General features: G+C 38.6%; 1 protein-coding gene across 1 annotated transcript; it reads left to right on the top strand.

The window, feature by feature from the left end:
- The first annotated feature begins 7,949 nt into the window (after positions 1-7,949).
- Positions 7,950-14,299, top strand: LOC120291075 (potassium channel AKT1-like). The gene is given in 13 exon segments (XM_039307966.1): positions 7,950-8,217; positions 9,405-9,770; positions 9,857-9,914; positions 10,013-10,334; positions 10,484-10,654; positions 10,657-10,724; positions 10,839-10,937; positions 11,083-11,115; positions 11,205-11,390; positions 11,578-11,772; positions 11,868-11,943; positions 13,184-13,984; positions 13,987-14,299. Coding segments are annotated over 13 exon segments (2,649 nt in total). The 5' UTR covers positions 7,950-8,020; the 3' UTR covers positions 14,064-14,299.
- The last annotated feature ends 5,521 nt before the right edge of the window (positions 14,300-19,820 follow it).

Genomic DNA, 19,820 nt, shown 5'->3' with positions numbered 1-19,820 from the left:
CCTGTCACCGTCTTAATTTTATTTGTATAATTGTTCTTGCCAATATTTCCCTAGAGAGGCCGGCGGCTCCATGACGGAGAATTCTTGCATACTTTGTCGGTGAAGTTCGTTAGTTTTGGGTCAATAATGTCCAGATTTCATCTCATTGACAAGAATGGCGGCGGACTTTATGCTCTTTGTACTTCCGTTTCCCCTCCCCCTCCGCAAGTGGCGGCCAACGGCCGGCGGCTCGGTCGGCCTGCCCGCGTCTCGGAGGCCCGAAACGTAAAGGGTTGGATTTGAGAAACTTCCTTTCATGAAAAACTTTGGCTCATTCGATTTTTCCCCGACTATGACTGCTTTTTTTTTTTTTTTTTTATAGAGGCGAACTTGGACAATATACATCACTCCCAAACTTCGGGCGCATCGGATGATTAGCTCTACGACATTCCAATTAATAATTTCTTATAATTGGCATTGACTGCCCCGGTTGGATGTTACCATAACAGTTTCACATATCATTATGGTCTTTGACTTGAGTCATCAATGGTCAAATACTATCCAAACTCTTAGGCTCGATCTTAGCGACGATGGCTTTCTCCCATCCTGAGCTAAATTGGGGGAAAATTACCAAAAAAAGTCCTAAACCTATTGCAATTGTGCCAATTCAGTCCTAAATTTTTTTTTTTTTGGTCAATTTAGTCCTAAACCTTTTGTTTTTGTTCCAGTTCAGTCCATCCGGCCATGCATAGTCGGAAAAATCTGATGTGGCCTCCTAGTCAGCGCCGGTCGGCGTTGCCAACGTTGACATGGCACCGGAGAGCAAAACGTTGTCGTTTTGCTTTAAAAAAAAAAAAGCCAAAGAGAAAAGGCAGAAGAGAGAAGGGAGTGAAGAGAAAAAGGCGTGAAGAGAAAAGAGCGTGGGGTTGGCTGGGTTCTTTCTCAAAATCAAGCAAGAACCCTAAATTGAGAGGATCTTCCCTTGATTCATGGTGCCCAACATTGATTCTTGGTGGATGCCTCCGTTCAACACCTCCATCGAAACCCTTTGGCCTCCGCCGCCCAACGCCCGCTCGACGCCTCCGTCCAACCCTTCCAGCCAACGCTCGCCCAACACCTCTGTTCGAAGCCTCCATCCAACCCTTCGCCGACGCCGCCCGAAGTCTCCATCCGACGTGTGCGTCAACCCGACGCCTCCGTCCGACGCTCGGCTCACCCAACATCTTCGTTCGACGCTCGCCCGACGCCTACATCCGACGCTTGCTTAGATTCGCCCGCTTGCTTGACGCTCACTGAACGCCTTCATCGTCTTCTTGAAATTGCGGTGCTTTATATTTATGTTGTCTTGGTTTCACTTGAATTTTATTTTAAATTTCATTGACATGGGTTTGTCGCAGTAATGGGTTTGTGGTTGTTGAATTGGATGGCTAGGCAAATTGCTGACATGAGTTTGTGGATGGTCTCGCGTAGAATGTCTCTGTCTCGCCTAGAATTTTTGGTATTGTTGCTGCTTTTGGCTCATTTGGGAAGAATATATTACTTTGAGTTGCTGCTTTTGGCTCATTTGGGAAGAATATATTACTTTGAGTTACTGCATTTGGTTCAGATTGACAAAGTTTGTTAGGTATATGGAGTTCCTAATATACTTCTCGTTCAGATTTTCCAAAGCTCGTCTGGATCACCTAAATCTCATTGCAATTGCAACAATTTTGGCCTGCCTATGTTGTGGATTTTATATTATACTTGGAGGGATTTTGTATATATCATCCATGAGCACATATGTCATATGATCTAATCATGTTTTGAATTCAATCTGCATTAGCTCCTTTTAGTCCCAGATGTCATATGATCTAATCATGTTTTGAATTCCCGATACTGATGCAGTCATTCTTATAAGTAGATTGAGAGCACAATTATTCTTTTATTGTTGGTATCTGACTATGCTTTTTGCTTTGCTGATCATGTCCACGCTAACTAATGTTTTCAGTTGGTTGGCCGGCTCGACAACAGTGCTGTCTCATCAGCCGGTGCTAAGTTGGCATTCAAGTCCAATGAAAAAATAGAACTTCAAGTGAGGTCCATCCCACTAGACGAAGTGATACCCAGTCGAACTGGTTCTTCTCATCAAAATAGATGTTCGTGGTGGGAGCATCATGTTCTGAAGGGGGTCGTGAAGTTGCTGTCAAGAGAGGTAGGCAAGGCACCGTATTTGATTTATGAGGAGGATGAACGGTTGTTGCAGGCAAGTAATAGCAGTTCTAAAGAGATTCGAGAATTTCGTCATTGTTGGGTATTGTCATTGCACCCAGCATGGTACAGACGGAAACTGCACCAAGAACAGCTGATAGTGGATTAAGCAATCAATTAAGGGAAATTTGCAATTCCCAATATGGAACCCTCCTCTAGGCGGGCATAGGGGTGACAATCCGATTCCACCTAGGAATTGGGAGGGCGGACCAAGAGAACCGGTTCTCAATTTTTGGGATCGGAAACCGGACCGGACCGGACCTTGTCATATGAAACCGATTACTTAGCAAAAAAATTAAAAAATTAAGAAAAACACAAGAATTGTTACTATTTTTAATTTCATTGCTATTTTTGAGAAATTAAAAAATATATTTTAAAAAAGGTTGGTTCGGTCTGCAGTTCGATCCAATCCGGTTCAATCCCTCTAAGAACCAAAAATTGGATTGACAATCACTAGTTTCATTTTTATGAATTGAAAATCGGATCAAATCCAATGATTCGGTTCGATTTGAACAGCATGCTCATCCCTAGGTGGTTAGGTCAAAAGGAGGGCTAAAAAGGTGGAGAGAAAACAGGAGAACGAGTGCTTGTGACTTTGGGTCAGGGGGACTGATGGAGCAGATGACGTGACTGTGGACGGTGGCAGGTCGCCAAGCAATCCAATTCCAAAATGCCATTTGCAATTTCAGTCTGAACACGAGTCAGCTAAATCCAGACGGCGTCGTTTCAAGTTCCCGACCAGACAAGGGAAACTTCTCGCCTGCTCTCCCTCTGTCCAGCGGTTTTGAATGAAGTCGGCAGTGGTGGGATGGTCAACTTGAGGCAGACGGAGAAGAGCTTCGTCTCTCTTTCTTGCCTCCACGTGTCTGCTAGAAATTCTACAAACAGATAGTGACGTGAAACATGAGGTGTGTTCTCTCTTCCGGCTGGATGCGTGCAGTACCACTGGTTGGCATAGCGTCGCATCACCTCGCGGGATGGTACTCGAGCTTGGTTATTCCGTGGAAATCTTGGCGGAGCTAACTGAGGTACGTATAATAACACTTTTACTTTCAAAAATAATTCTTTTATATTTCTACTACAAAAATAATTTCTGAGTAAAATAACATATTTGGTAACTATACAAGATTTATATTCTTGAAATAGAACAAAATAAAATTGTGTTTGATACGATTCATGAATTTTTGAATTTATTTATTTTTTTCTTGCCCACGGATTGTCGATCGTTGCTTGCCGCCACATGATCGTTGATTGTCGCCATTGACCGTTGTTGCATGATCGCCACCCACAGCCCAGCGGTTGCTACCGCCGATTGCTGCGGAGGTGTACAGGCGATCGCTGGAGGGGACGACAACCGATGGGCTGTGGGCAACGGTCGTTGGTCGGGCGGTGGCGGCGACGACAACGCAGTAGATGGCGGTTGTCGCTGGCGAGGGTGGCCAAGTGGGATGTGGGCGGCGGCGGGTGGGGCGATGGTCGGCGATCGAGCATTGACGATGACAGTCGCCAGCGGTCGAGGGCTATGGTGACGACGGTTGCGGGCGTTGATCGACGATGGCCGCAGTGGCCGGAGATGGCCAACGATGGCCATAGCAAGGAAGAAGAATAAAAGAAAAATAGAAAAGAAACAATTTGCTTATTTCTAGAAATTGTTCTCGAAAATAAGAGGTTACTTTTTTTTTTTTTTTTTTTTTTGTTTATTGTTTCTATTCAAAATCTATTCATCAACTACTTTTCTATTATGGGGAATAGAAAAATAAGTTGACATTACCAAACGGATTTATGTTCATTTTTTATTTTGGAGAATTAAAGGACTTGAATTGAGAGAAACAAAAACATTACTATACACATGCCCTAATAGCCTCATGATTCTTAGCATGACCTTAAACTGCTACGCTTATCGGAGTCAACCCCAAGTATAAAATGGGGTAATAATAAACCGCTGAGGGTTAAATGGTTAAACCAGATAATCTGCTTGGCCTGATCTTTGCGATGAAGCCGCTGGATGAAACATCCCAGACGCTTTACAGGGAAATGAAGGCAGCTGGTTTAACCATACATGCCCTAATAGCCTCCACTGTCGAGGACATCCTTGTCATAAGTGCATAGCGTAGAGATACAGTAGTTTTGATTTAAATTGTATGTTTAGTAGCGGATAGGAGACTCCTAGGATAATATTTGAGGATGATAGATAGACTTGACCTCCTTTGCCTCTCCCTTTTTCTCCCTTTTTGCTTCACGGAAATTTAGGAATTGTACGTGACGTAGAGCCATTTTTTTTTTTAAACTCAGACTTCTAGGGAATGGGTCCTTCGATATGGACATATGAAGTCCTCCATCTTACTTGATTATTCCGATAAAGTCCTTCTTGCAAATTACCACATTCAATTATGTTAACTGGTCCTTTAATTTGCCTATTTTTCATATTACCCACAACAAATGAGAACAACGTTTTAAAATTATAAAATTTAGTCTAAGAAAAAGGACACATGGTTAAATCCAAATTTCATTTAAAATTAAGCACGCCATTAGAAAGGTTTACTTTTTAATGCCGTCATTGCTCACAATTTTCGACCAGTAGGAGGATGTCGCTACTCCATTTAAATGGTTATATCTTAAAATACAATAAATAATTGCCTCTTTGCTATGAAAGTATTACTGTTTAATAATGACTATAAATATGTAACTTTTATGGCTATGCCTTATAGGATCGTAGAGAGAGTCACATTCCCCAGTAATCAATTATTTTATGGTATAAGGTTAGATTGGGTTGTCTTATAGCTTCATTTGTTGGAAAGTGAAAATAATTTAATTTTTAGAAATGAGATACATGCACAAAGATCTGATTATAGGAAGGATTATGAAAGCCTTTCAAAGATTCATGAACTAGTTAAATCTGAAATTTTGGCATATACAAATAATCCAAATTCATAGTAGTTTACACATAATTTGTGAGATTTGAATGAATAATTTTTAATTCCTGAGCTGGAAAATTTCCAACGGCTCAATCAATGGCGCTAATGCTTTAGGTTTCTATAATTAAAAATAATCAAATTATTCCTAGGAAAGTTATCTGGGAGTGTGAAAAGGGCCTTTTCTTTTCACCACTTTCTACCTGGAGGCCTGTGTCTATATAAAGTCAACCTGATATTCCTCCAGGTTTTATGTGGCGGTTTGGTCTTTTGAATGCGCATCGGGAGTATCAAATACATATTTTATAGCATACAAACAAGTATATGTAACCATTCCATACACTACAAAAGGAGAAACGCCAAAACACATCCTCGACTTTTACTCCATTGTCGCCTTACATCTTCAGAACTCCCCTTTGCATCTAAAGAAACTAGCAATCCTAGTTGGTTGCAAGATGAGGGAAGAATGCAAGAAAAATTATGTTGGGAGCACACAACAAAAGTTCAATATCTTCACATAGGAGATCTTCAAGAGCAAGCCCAAGTACAAGCCCATTAATACATTTAGTTGGATCTATCTTCACTCAAAAACTTAAATCAATGAATTATAGGTTAATTATGATATATTAACTATTTAACACCACATCAATTTTTCAATGTGAGACTTCTCTAACACAACTCACACGTGTGTTCTTACAATTCCCCCCAAGTGTGAACTTTAGTGTTAGGTTTGCTCCCCCTTAATTCAAGGGGTATCCTTCTCTCCCAACTTCATCCTTACGAGCTTGCGTTATTACACCACAATGCCCACTTGCCTAAAAACCGTAATCTTTGGCTCTGATGTCATTTGCTAGGAGCACGTAATAGAAGTTTGATACATTCACTTGGGGAGATCTTCAAGAAGGAGTCCAAGTCCACGCCTATTTATATATCTAGTTAGATCCACATTCACTCAAAAGTTTAAATCAATGGGTTATAGACCAGTTATGATATATTAACTACTTAACACCACATCAATTTTTCGATGTGAGACTTCTCTAATACAACTCACATGTGTATTCTAACAAATTATTCTTGGAAGTATATTGATAACCTATCGCAAATTAAAAGTCCAAGTGGCACTTAATGATGGGGAATATCCTCGTAATAATACAGTTATATGAATTACTCTTTAGTAAAAAAAGAACAGATTACAAAAACCACAATCCCTTTACCTATATCTCCAACCTTAAATATACTAGGTTTGGAAAATCCTAATACACTAGTCGTAACCTCTTTATTATAATAACTAGGATTAGCTATGCAGTTGGCCACACCCTACAGCGGTTGTCGGAGACTGAGCCCTGGCTCTTGCTTTCTCTACCATGAGAGAGAGAGAGAGAGAGAGCTGCTACTAATGTCCGAAGGCAGCTGCCAATGGCAAGAGGCAATGCACTTGTCGCTTCGACGATTGAGCTTAGAGTTAGGGCAACTAAGGTTAATCTTTATTTTTATTATCGATAATGATTTATGTCTATATATTTTCATAGGCGATGAAAACATTTTCGTTTCTTTATTTTCGTAAGTGATAGGAGTTATATTTTTTACGAAAATATCTTATAAATTGTTTATTTTTGACGAGACAAAGACACCTGTATCACAATATATTCTTTTTTCTCAGTCGAGATTGCTCCAGCAGATGCAAGACTTAAATAGGCATCCCCGTCTTTCGAGAAATCGGACGGTTCGGAGTCGAGTTGCGCGATCCAAGGACATTAAACTCAGTCAGAAGAAGGATTCCTTCTTCAGTTCCCGATTTTGGCCCACACACACACACACACACACACACACACATGCCAAATTTCCTCCAATAGATTAGACTTCACTTACCTTTTTTTTTAACCATGTATAAAACGACCGCAATAATACACCCCCAATATTACAAAAGAAATTGTGAGATCTCCATGCCTCTCAAGAATTAGATTGTTAATATTTCACGAAGAATAAGATACCATCGAGATAATGGTCGATTAATCTTGTAAAAAATGTTTTTCATTCCTCTTTGATTGAGTAAAATCATCTAATCTAAAATGTTATTTACTATCCACGAGAGTTTCGGGGATTTTTTTTTATCAGTTAAAAGAGAGTCGAGAAGCGTTCTTAAGGTTCAATGGAAAAATAGGGCTTGATACTCTTAGAATTTGTTAAGGGATGCTTTTTTAAACGACTGCCCATTTAAACTTATTTGTCCCTGACCGAAAAAAAAAAAGAAGCATTTGTTAACACCCTCTTTTCTCTTTTTTCTTTTATGGATACTTGGAAGTTGAGAGGGAAAACTATATTCTTTCAGTGAGATCATAAGATTTCGTAAAAAGAACGTATACTATTTCCTCCTTCTAGCCTTCATAAAAGGTGTTTTTTTCCTTCATTAAGTCATCGCCTAAAAGGGAAAAAAAGAAAAGAAAAAAAAGGCGTGTTTCCAAATTCAAAAGCACATTCTTTATCCTCTCCTATTGATATATACAGAAAGCTATTAAATATATCCATATATATATCTATAAAATTTACGCATCTCTTTAAAGCTCCGTGATAGATTCACTTTAAATTTTTTACGATGATGAAATAATTCTTAAATTTATTTCATTATGATATATTTACTCAAAATTTATATCATTATGATACCAAAAAAAAAGAGAGTAAATAGAGTGGCTTCTTTTCAATTAAAGTCAGGGTAGGGACAAGAAAGAAAATTAACTGTAAACCGAGCAGTGAGAGAGAGAGAGAGAGACACCGTGGAGGCTAAGAAAGCCTTTATATGCAGAGGTGCACGCGTATAAGCTGGGCAGCCTGCTCCTTCTCCTTCTGCTACTTTCTTGGTCTCGTGCTTTTGCTCTGTGTCAGCAATGGCGGGTGCTGACCGCTCCAGAAGGGGCGTGTTCGGGGTCTCGCTCGCGTGCGGCGAGGAAGAGTTCCAGGACCTGTCCCGCGACGGCAGCCACTACAGCCTCTCCACCAGCATCCTGCCTTCTCTCGGCGCCCGGAGCAGCCGCCGCATCAAGCTCCGGCGGTTCATCGTCTCGCCTTACGATCGTTATTACAGGCACCGCCCCTCTCTTCCCTCTCCGTTTTTTTCCTTTTCCCTTGTGGGTTTTCGTTCTCTCGTCGCTTCTCGTCCTTCTTTTCTGGTTTTCGCTGGAAAGCTCGGAGCTTGCTCTGTTTTTCTGTCCAATGCTTGCGAAGAGAGCGACATTGAATCTTGCGGTGCGTTGCTCGGAACTCCGTGTGTTCTTCGTGGGTGATCATTCCGCGTTTGTTTTTTTTTTTCTTTCATGTGGTTTCTGGTTCTTGTTTTGCACTGTGCAGAAAAGTTTGTTCCTTTTCGCTCGTTGGTTTTGCAAAATCTTGTTCCTCTGTTCTGAATGAATTCTCTCTCCTCTTTCGTCTCTTTTGTTCCTTTTGAGTTAAAGTAAACAAAGTCACCGAATCTATGGATTCTTGGCGAAAGTGTAATTTTGTTCGGTTCTTTCTTGGCTTTCTTCCAGGGCATGGGTTGTGAACTTGTGATAAGGTGATCTCATCTCGGATACATATATGACTTTCCTTTTACTGAACTCGTTTCTTGCTTTGAAACATTATGTAGAGGAATGATTTGCTGGTTTCCTGGCAAATTATATGCCAAATATGCTTGGAAACTGAGTGATGATCGCTTTTCCCTTTTTCTTTCTTCTTTCTTCTGTCTTCTATGTTGGTTTCATGATCTTTTGGTAGTCTTTTTGCAGGGTATTCGGAATGTTAGGTTCGTCTACTAGGAACATGAGATCCGATAGCCATTTCTGCTGTGATTTTTTTTTGTAGTAGTTTGTTGGCTTTAACTGTCTAAGTCAGAGAGAAGCCGTTCCTAACCGGTGGCCTTGAGAATACATGATTGACTTCTGTCTAGAACTCCCAAGCAACTTGTGTGGTTATTAGTATTTTTTTTTTTTTTTTTGCCTTTTTTCCTCACCTGCCTCTCGGCCTAAACCAGAAATTTTGGCTTTTTGAAGGTCAAAGAAGAAGAATTATTGGAATACTGATCTATGAATATGAGCTCAAGTCTTGAAATATGCATATGCACAAATAAAATATGAAACTTCCTTCTTCTTCAAAAAAAAAAAAAAAAAAAAAAAACCATAGCAGGAAATGATTAGTCGCCATCACAGAGTTTAGTATGATTTCGAATGTATTTGCCCTGGATAAATCCTCGTAATTTTCTCTTATTATCACTGAATTGAAATTATCTTTGCGCAGGTGTTGGGAGACTCTCCTTGTCGTTCTGGTTGCCTACACAGCTTGGGTGTCGCCTTTTGAATTTGGGTTTCTGAGAGATCCAGCGATAGCATTGTCCATTATCGATAATGTCGTCAATGCATTCTTCGCCATAGACATCATATTGACGTTCTTCGTTGCTTATCTTGACAAAACTACTTACCTTCTTGTCGATAATCCAAAGAAAATTGCTTGGAAATACACTACCACGTGGTTTGCCTTCGATTTAATATCCACGATTCCATCTGAACTTGCTCGGAAAATATTCCCATCAAATTTCAATTCCTATGGCCTCTTTAACATGCTTCGCCTTTGGCGTCTACGAAGAGTCAGTGCCTTATTTTCCAGGTAATGTTTTTTTCCGCTTGAATGAATCGCAATTGCGAACCTGTACACTGCAAAAACTTGATTGGTATTGTCATATCTGCAAACAGATTGGAGAAAGACAGGAACTATAACTACTTCTGGGTTCGATGTGCAAAACTCATTTGTGTGAGTGTCCAAGTTATTTAGGATCAATCTGATCATGACCAAACATATTGATATTTCCTTCCTGTAATAAAGAGCTCTGTGTAATTTACCTTCTTCAGGTCACCCTTTTTGCTGTCCATTGCGCTGGGTGCTTCTATTACCTCCTCGCTGCACGATATCGAGATCCTAAAAGGACATGGATTGGTGCCATAATGGAGAACTTCCTTGAGCAGAGTCTGTGGATCCGGTATGTGACTTCAATTTACTGGTCAATCACTACTCTAACGACGGTTGGCTATGGGGACCTGCATCCTGTCAATACAAGGGAGATGCTCTTTGACATCTTCTACATGCTCTTCAACCTTGGGTTGACTGCTTACTTGATTGGTAATATGACCAACTTAGTCGTTCATGGGACAAGCCGAACCCGAAAATTTGTGAGTATGCGCTTATTTGTTCCTTACACAATTGCTTTAAAAAGTGTCTTGTAATGTATTTATATGACCAGCTTTTATGTCCGTAAGCAGTGATTTTGGACCCCAATTCTTTCTTTACTTTCTTATCGTTGTTCACTTTTTAAATTCTAAGAGATACCATACAAGCTGCTTCAAGCTTCTCCCTGAGGAACCAACTGCCTCCTCGGCTGCAAGATCAGATGCTAGCACATTTATGTTTGAAGTACCGAACAAATTCGGAGGGACTGCAGCAACAAGAGATTCTCGAGTCACTCCCTAAAGCGATCCGTTCAAGCATTTCGCATTACCTTTTTACTCTCTAGTGGATAAAGTGTACTTATTCCATGGGGTTTCAAACGACTTGCTCTTCCAGCTGGTACTAGCAACACAACTATTCTGCGAATTTTCACTTTGCACATAACAATTTTGATTGGCTGTCCGTAGTTGCATGTTTCCTAATAATTTGTGTTGTCCATTGTATTTTGGAAAGGTTTCAGAGATGAAGGCTGAATATTTTCCTCCAAAAGAGGATGTGATTTTGCAAAATGAGGCGCCTACAGATTTCTACATACTTGTCACTGGTGCTGTGGTAATGAACCAAAACCTGTCATTTTATCAGAAATTTGACATGCAAACTTTGATTTTGCGGTTTATGGCTTCTTTTGAAATAGAATTCCCTAAATTGAAACTGATCTTTTCTGAATTTAAGGTTTAACATGTATGATATCATGCAGGATCTGCTGGTAATGAAGAATGGAACCGAACAGGCAAGTCTGACTGCTCCATAATTGGCACCAAGAAATTTGCTTGCAAGTAAAAAGTAAGGAACCTACTGACATTAGTGTGGATGGCACAGGTTATTGGTGAAGCTAAAACTGGAGATCTCTGTGGTGAGATTGGCGTGCTTTGTTATAGACCGCAGCTCTTCACAGTGAGGACCAAACGGTTGAGCCAGCTGCTGCGGCTGAATCGTACTACGTTTCTTAATATCGTCCAGGCTAATGTTGGTGACGGGACTATTATAATGAACAACCTCCTTCAGGTATGAAGTCTGTACGAAAAAAAACCATACTATAGCAGCTGTTAGTATGGTAATTCGTCTGGTTAAAATTTTCATGGTGTTCTTAGTTTTTTTTACTATAATTCATGACAAGGGTTTTGGTGTATTCTTTGTTCATAATATTTTCCTAGGTCCATTTTGTAATATCGATGGTGATTTTGCTGCACAGCATTTGAAAGATCTCAAAGATCCAACCATGGAGGGTGTCTTGCTGGAGACAGAGAACATGTTGGCTCGTGGTAGGATGGACCTGCCTCTCAGTTTGTGCTTTGCGACAATGAGAGGAGATGACTTATTACTAAACCAATTGTTGAAACGAGGTCTCGATCCAAATGAATCAGACAACAGTGGAAGGACTTCACTGGTAAGTATGAAAGCCCAGCGATTTTGCTTATTTTGATGCAATTTCCATTGGCTAAAAAATCACTCTAAATTTAATTACCTTTTCCGTAATTTCAGCATATTGCAGCATCTAAAGGAAGCGAGAATTGCGTGCTTCTTCTACTGGACTTTGAGGCAGATCCTAACAGGCGAGGTATCATCTTTCTTATATTCTACATTAATTTGATCGGATTTTCTTGGTTCATATCTCGGTATCACATTCGTATATCGATGCTGCGTATTTAATGCTTCATCATATTCCCAGTATTCCAACGTTCTCTAATTAGTTGATCAACTATCTACAAAAATGCCATCCATGTTTTTTCCGTCATATGCTAAGACTCTGCCGTCTGCTGATTTCCAACAAGCCCTCCTGTATTACGAGAAGCTCTTAAATTCCCGTCAAGTGGGTCACAAGTTTGAAATTGCATACTTCTTTATGGCCCTTCTCTTACATTATCTGTGGCCCCTTGTGAGATGTCTTTGGCTGCATATAGTATCGAGTTGTCAAAATGAGCATACCTTCTGACTATTAAGGGGGGAAATAATGGTTTTGGGATGATACCCACATGTGGACTTTCTTAACATACTTGTCTCTCCATAGATTTCGCGAGACACCTCCCTGTATGAATCAGATTACGTAACATTATCTTCAAAATGCCCCTTTTAGTTGATCTTTCATATCCAAATTTGGTAAACCATGACGCCATGATTCGACAGGTGTTCCATTCATGGAATCTGTATTGCATTGTTTTGGCACATTGACTTTCACTTCCCTTTCTTTCTTAGCAAATCTTTGGGATCACATGTTAGTAGTAGTCAACATGATGTTCTTATCCAGAAGGTGCAGCAACCAGCTAGCATGCGTAGATGCAATATCTGCTCTGTGGTGGTCAACGTCTAGATCTGTTTATTCACCTGTCCAGGCATCCTAATCGTAGGACTCCACTCAAAGAAAACAGACAATATCTCTTGAGATATAAATCAATCCGTGTCTATGCCAATATGTGAAGAAAATTAATAATTCACTGCTAGATCGGTCGGTTCATGTCTGTTGACTTGCTTCATGGTGTTGAACGGTATCCACTGTTGGTAAATTTTCCAGACGCTGCTACGTTTGTCCAAGTTCTCCGTGTTACTGAATGTGCCGAAATATAAATATAAACTCAAGCCATGCGATCCTGCAACTATCGCTTTTACTTGAAGATTAGTATGCCTGACTCGGAGTGCTGGGCGCATTGCGTTCACTCTTGCTTTAAGTTAACTTTCGTTCCATTTACTAGAATATCTCCTAGAGGCCTTTCCCTTGCTCTGATTCAAGTTCACTCATTTTTTTTTTTTTTTGAACAGACAAGTTCACTCATTTGACAGTAAATAAATTTACAATTTTTCAGACTCAGAGGGAAGTGTGCCGCTTTGGGAGGCCATGCTGGGCGGTCATGACCCCGTTGTCAAGTTGTTGGCTGAAAATGGTGCGAATATAAGCTCTGGAGATGTCGGCCAATTCGCATGCACCGCGGCTGAACAGAACAACCTTTACCTACTCAAAGAGATTGTGCATTATGGAGGGGACGTCACACTTCCCAGCAGCCACGGGAACACAGCCCTCCACATTGCTGTCTCCGAAGACAACCTCGAGATTGTGAAGTTCCTTCTGGAGCAAGGGGCTGACATGGACAAGCCAGACAGGGGCTGGACGCCGCGGGATTTGGCTGACCAACAGGGGCATGAGGAGATAAAACTCCTGTTCCAATCGTCCGAAGATGCCAAGCCACAGTCCGTAATAGCCATACCTGAGAAACACCATGAGGCCCGCTCCCTAGGGAGGTTCACTAGCGAGCCGATGATCCGTCCGGCATCACGGGAAAACAACGTGGAGGGATCGTGGGGCCATAGCCGCCCGAGGCGTCGGAGCAACAACTTCCACAATTCTCTGTTTGGGGTTATGTCAGCTGCGCACAACGGCAAGAAGAGGGAGATGCCTTTTCCGGTCAATCAAGTTCATAGTGTCAAGAGTGGCGTCGACCCGGCAAGGGTGACCATCAGTTGTCCTGAGATAGGAGATAGTGCAGGGAAGCTAGTGCTGCTTCCGGGGAGCTTGGAAGAGCTCCTTCAGACTGGAGCTAAGAAGTTCGGTTTCATGCCTGCCAAGATTCTAATGAAGAACGGCGCGGAGGTGGACGACATTGAGGTGATTAGGATGGCGACCATCTTATCTTTGTCGGCAGCAATGGCAGGTCGAGGGAAGACCATAACTACTACTCACTGAGCTAACGCAGCAGTAAATTTTGCCAAATTTTCTTCTCGTTTATCATGTTGGGTTCTCCTATACCGTGCGCAAATGTGAAGACAAAGTCTTGCATTAGGCCTTGAAAATAGATGGTACGGAGGACCTTTCCAATTTGTATATCTGTTTCCTATTTTTCCAAATTTTGACACAATCATCCGAGGATGATCCATTTCTTCCTCCCTTTGTTTTGGGGTAGAGACGATGACACATATCATATACTCATAAGGGTTGAAAGGTGAGGGAAAGTGATGACAAATTGGGGGGGATGTGGCCATGATAAGAGGGGTCAGTCGGATCTGGTGTGTGTGAACTCTTGCTCAATGAACATTTCACACGAGTCAAAGCAAGGTGAATGCACTTCATCCAGTTCAAGCCTGCAAACTAGTTAATCTTGTGTGTCGGCACGTCGGGGTGCACTGCACCAAAAAGTTCGGATCCTCTTTTTATCCAAACCAAGATCTGGGAAATAAGAAAAATGAACGTTTTACAATTATATTAATCCTGTCCGGATGTTTATTTTCTGCTAGCTCACCTCTTAAATTTGGAATAAGGGATAAGTGTATTGAAATTTTTTAAATTTATTACGAAAATGTAATCGAGTCTTAAAACTTATCACAAAATGCAATTGAGTCATAGAACTTTCAAAAAGTGCAATCAAATTCTAAGATTTGTCAAATTGAACTAATTAAGTATTTCCGTTGATTGCATTTTTTGAATGTTTTAGGATTCGATTGTATTTTTGTAATAAATTTTAGGGGTGAGCACGTGGTTCCTACCTTAGAATTGAGGATCGCCCATTAAGAATTGATTTAAAAAAATTGGAATCGATAACTATCCGTTGGTTCCATAAATCCACGCGAGAATCGAATTGCTGGTCCTGTCCAATTTTTGGGTGGGTCCACAGGACTAGTCCCACCACGCTTCACGCACTTAATGCAATATCTTCCGGCAAGCCAACATAAAGCAACAACAAAAAAAAGAAAAAAAAGAAAAAAAAACAAAGAACTTCCCTTGTTTTTTTTTTTGTTATCCAGGGAAACCCTGGAGGGACGCTAGCGAAGATCCACCACCCACGTCGCGCTTAAAAGCGCGTGCGTCCAGCAGGATTCGAACTCCTCACCTCCTCGCAAAGGATCAGTAGAGCCTTATCCAACTAAGCCACCTTAGGCGATGGTAAGAACTTCCCTATTCTTAATGGTTTAATATCACAAAAAACTCTAAACAATTACACTTGTGACAATTTTACCCTAAATTAATTTTTTAATCATAAAAAATCTCAAACTAGTCATCTTTGACAAATTTACCAAAAACCATATACTTATAATATATTTACCCTCTGTTAGTTTTCATTAAGTTTTATTGTTAAATTGCTAAGTTAGATGACACATAACAGTTGACTAATGTATCGGTTTGCGATTTTACTTTCCATTTGTCATAGTTATACTAGTGTTGAAATATTAATTCAATTTAACAGAGGGTATATTTGTCATAAATGTACTAGTTTGGAGTTTTCGACGGTTAAAAAAATTTATTTTGGATAAATTTATTACAAATATACTAGTTTAGGGTTTTTGTGATCATTTGAAGTAAATTTATCATAGATATACCAATTTAAGATTTTTTGTGGTCAATAAACTAATTTAGGGTAAATTTATCACGAGTATACCGGTTTGAGGGTTTTCATGATATAAACCCATTATTAATTGTAATATTAATAAATAGATTGGAGTCATATTAAAAATTAAGAGTCGAGGCCGTGAGTCGATGAACATTGAGCTTGAGAGTTGAGGCTGTGAGTGAGAGATAAAAGACAACTTAGACAAGGTGAGAATAAGACGTTACAAGCACTCGGTTAATGGGTGTTGAACTTCAAATAAGGACTTTTAGGGTTTTTATTTGTCTTAAAATATTTTTGTCGAAAATTTTCTTAAAAATTAAATATGTATTTATAAATTACTGGTTCGGTTCGAGTGGTGGGTGGGTGGTTTCACACCTAAAACTAAGAATTAGACTGGTGCCCACTAGTTCCAATAATTTCGAATAGAGAATCAAATAGCTACCTTAGGAACTACCTAATCCAGTTAGGTTCGGTTTCCAATCTTTTGCACATTCCCAATAAGTTTTAAAATTTGATTGCATTTTTGAAAGTTTTAAAATTTGCTTTTTAGAATTTTAGAACTCAATTATACTTTCAGTAACAAATTTTAGGACTTCCAAGTACATTTATTTCTAAAAAACACTTGGGATGTAATTCCATGTGGGTGATTGAAACCGATCCAATTGAGAAATCGGATTAAAGAAGAAAATGGCAGATAATATAAAAATAAATTAAAGTTGGAGATGGACTCTTACCACAGACAATATAGGCATGGTTGGGATTTGTTTTTCTTTTTCTCTCTTTTCCGCCCTAGTACTTTTATTTATTGCTTCATTACATCTTAGGCTCAAGTTATGAGTTACCCCCGACCCTTAATTTAGTCTAGTCATACTTCAAAATCATAAGCTATATGTGTGAATTTTATGCTAAATAGAGTTAGATAAATCATTTTTCGTAAAAGCTTAAATTGTTACGAAAAGTGTTCAAAGTGAATTCTTTTTTGGATTAATCAAAGATGGAAAAGCAAAAGACCTAATTCAAATAGAAGTTGATAAAAGATGAGAATTTTTTATTTTTTTGTAAGGAAAGATGAGAATTTTTATTGTCAAGGAAACAAGAAGTTTGTATTTTAAAAAATCCAAAAAGCGTTATTAACCCTTTTAAGCAAGAGTTTGTAACTTAACGGGAAAAAGTTGATAATTACTCTAATTAAGATAAAAATTTCCAAAAAGAGTTGTAAATTTGACTAGTTGGTAAGAAAGACAAATAAAAATTGCTCGCTCAACATAAAAGTGTGAAAATTTAAAAAGAAAAACTAAACAAATAGTGGAAAACAAATCAAATGAGAGTTTGTAAATCAAAACTAATTTAACCTAATGAAAGAAAGTCCTGTAAATCACACAAATAAAGGTTGGTGAATTTATATAAGAGTTAACAAACTTAAGGAATTTGTAAGAAAGACGAACGAAAGTTGGTAAATGATGAAAAAAAATTAAAAGAAAACAAATAAATGTGGTGGGTAACTCAAATAAGAGTTGGTAGCATAAAATTAGTTAGGAAAAAACAATTTGTAAGTCACAAAAATAAAGATCGAAAAATTCACATAATAGTTAGCAATTTTAGGGAAAATGAAACTAATAGTCCTTAAACTTTATTAAATGCGCAATGCCATCCATGAACATTTATTCACATAATGTAGTCCTTGAATTATTCTTAAACGTTTGATCTAATCCTTAAACTTCCAATTTATTCAATCCAATCTCTTAACTTTCCATTACAAAATCAAATCCGTTCATCTGTACTATTCACAAGTTTTCATGACAGGGCTAGCCCATTGTCCACGTTGGACTTGCTTTTATTCTTTTATAAGAACTTGCTTTTATTCTTTTATATAAAAAGCCATGTTGGAATTATCATCTCATTAAAAAAAGTTATGTAGGACTCTTTGTAGGAATTTATCGCTGGGGGACTTAAGTGATTGTTTTTTTATGATATGGCACTACAATGATCTATTCAAAAGTTTCGACACTAAAATGAATGCCATATGTAATTTATGTTACTTCTAGTGTCTTTTTCCTTTTTAGCTTATGATCTCTATAATAGTAATCATAGAACCTCATTTATAGTTAGATCGAATTGAAATTCATTTTTTAAGAATAAGTGTTTTCATAAGAATAAATCGCTTTCTAATTTTTAGTCAGATGAAAATTTCAAACTTTTGTGTTTTGTGTTTTTATTTATTTATTTTTTAGTTGAGTTTAGTTAAGTCTATAAAATAGAGAATTAAGGTAGCAAGATATCAACATGATACGATTATAAATAAAGTTCTGCTTTACTTTTATAGGGACATTACATTAAAATATACTTAAATGAAGCAATCATAATATTTATAAAGACCAAAAAGGTTAAAAATAATAAAAATATATTAATATATTTTGTTGATTTAGGAAAAAATTGAAATGAAAAGATATTTGAAAATCCAGAGAATAGTGAAATAATAAAAAAAAATTCACTTTTTTAATGGAAAATTGAGGGACTACATTCAACTAATTGAAAGTTTATGGATTAAATTGAATATTTAGGTATAACTTAAGGACCACATAGAACGATTTAAACTTAAGGATGACGTTACATGTTAAGCTAAAGCTTAGGGAATATTAGTTTCATTTTTCACAAATTTGGGAAGAAACTAATAAAATTTGGTAAAAGAAATAAAATTTCTTAACAACGTCTTAAATTTTTAGAAAATATAAGAAAAATTGATGAATTGCACCATAATAAATGTTGGTAATTTTATAATGTGTCTGTAAGTTACCAACAAGTTAGTGCAAAATCAAATGAGCGGTATTATTTTTGCCAACAATTTTTTCTTTTTATAATTATCAATTATTTCATATATCTATAAGAAATAAACTTTTTTTCTTTTGGGGTGGGGGAGGGGGAAGGGGAACAAAGTAGTGGAATATTTTCTACATTGTCATTCGGAAATCGATTTTCTTCCAATCTTTAGCAAAATGTAGGAGGGTTCCTCGAAGTAATCCGTAAAAATGCAACTACCTTGTCAATCTCATGCATTCTTATGAAATCAATTCCTCCAAAGACTCGACTAATAGACCAACCATGACTAGTTCAAATTCCACAAGACGACTTGTATCATTTCGTCTTGTCGACCGTATTCGTCATTTGATTTCTCTCGACTCAAGAGCATCCGCAAGAAGGCGTCGAGAAAATGCCTCGACTAGTCGACAAATGGAAGTCCCAGGGTTTTTGTCCTGGAATTTTGATTCCTTTTCTGTGCCTCACTGCGACCTCCTCTGTTCGGTAATAAGAGCGTGCTTGACTGGGCGTTTACTTGTCCACGGCCAATCAACTTGCCGATAACACGTCCTGGGCTAGTGACGATTGTCCTCTTCGTGCTGAGAGAAGACGATTGGATTGGTCTCGTCTAATCCGTCATTCTCGCGTGACGGGGTCGAAGATGGGTAAGGTGATTGAGTTGGAAGAATTACCAAGAAAATCATAAATTCATTATAATTACACCAATTCAATTTTAATTTTTTTTTGATAAGTCATAATTTTTTACAATTTTATCAATTCAATCAATTTAGTCAATTTTGACTGGCTAATACTGACATGTAACAATTTTTAACAGTGTGTTTTTTTCCAAAATTTATTTATTTATCTTTTCTTCCTTCCTTTCCGCCTTTCCCCATAGTGCCGATGAGGCCCTCCAAGAGCTGCAAAGCTCTCGTCGGCCGTGAGCAAGCCTCCCTTTGCGTGTGGCCCCCAAGGCCATGGTCTAGCCTTGTTGGCAGCTAGCGAGGGCTTCACAGCCCATGCCTAGTGGCAAGCGAGTCACACTTGCCGCTATGGGAAAAAAAAAGAAGGAAGAAAACCAAAAAAAAGGAAAAAATAATAAATTCAAAAAGTCAAAAAAAAAAATTATCCATGTTAGTGTCTCCTAGCGCCACATTAGAGCCGATTTGCCAAAATTGATCGGATGGATTATATTGATATAATTATAAGAGATTTAAGATTGAATTGGCCAAAAAGAGTTTAGAATTGAATTGACATAATTGTAATAGATTTAAAACTTTGTTGGCAATTCCTTCGGTTGAACCCAACAATGATGGATGCGGGGATA

Source organism: Eucalyptus grandis, chromosome 3, assembly GCF_016545825.1.
Source record: "Eucalyptus grandis isolate ANBG69807.140 chromosome 3, ASM1654582v1, whole genome shotgun sequence".
Classification (NCBI taxonomy): domain Eukaryota; kingdom Viridiplantae; phylum Streptophyta; class Magnoliopsida; order Myrtales; family Myrtaceae; genus Eucalyptus; species Eucalyptus grandis.
This window is presented reverse-complemented; position numbering and strand designations above follow the sequence as displayed.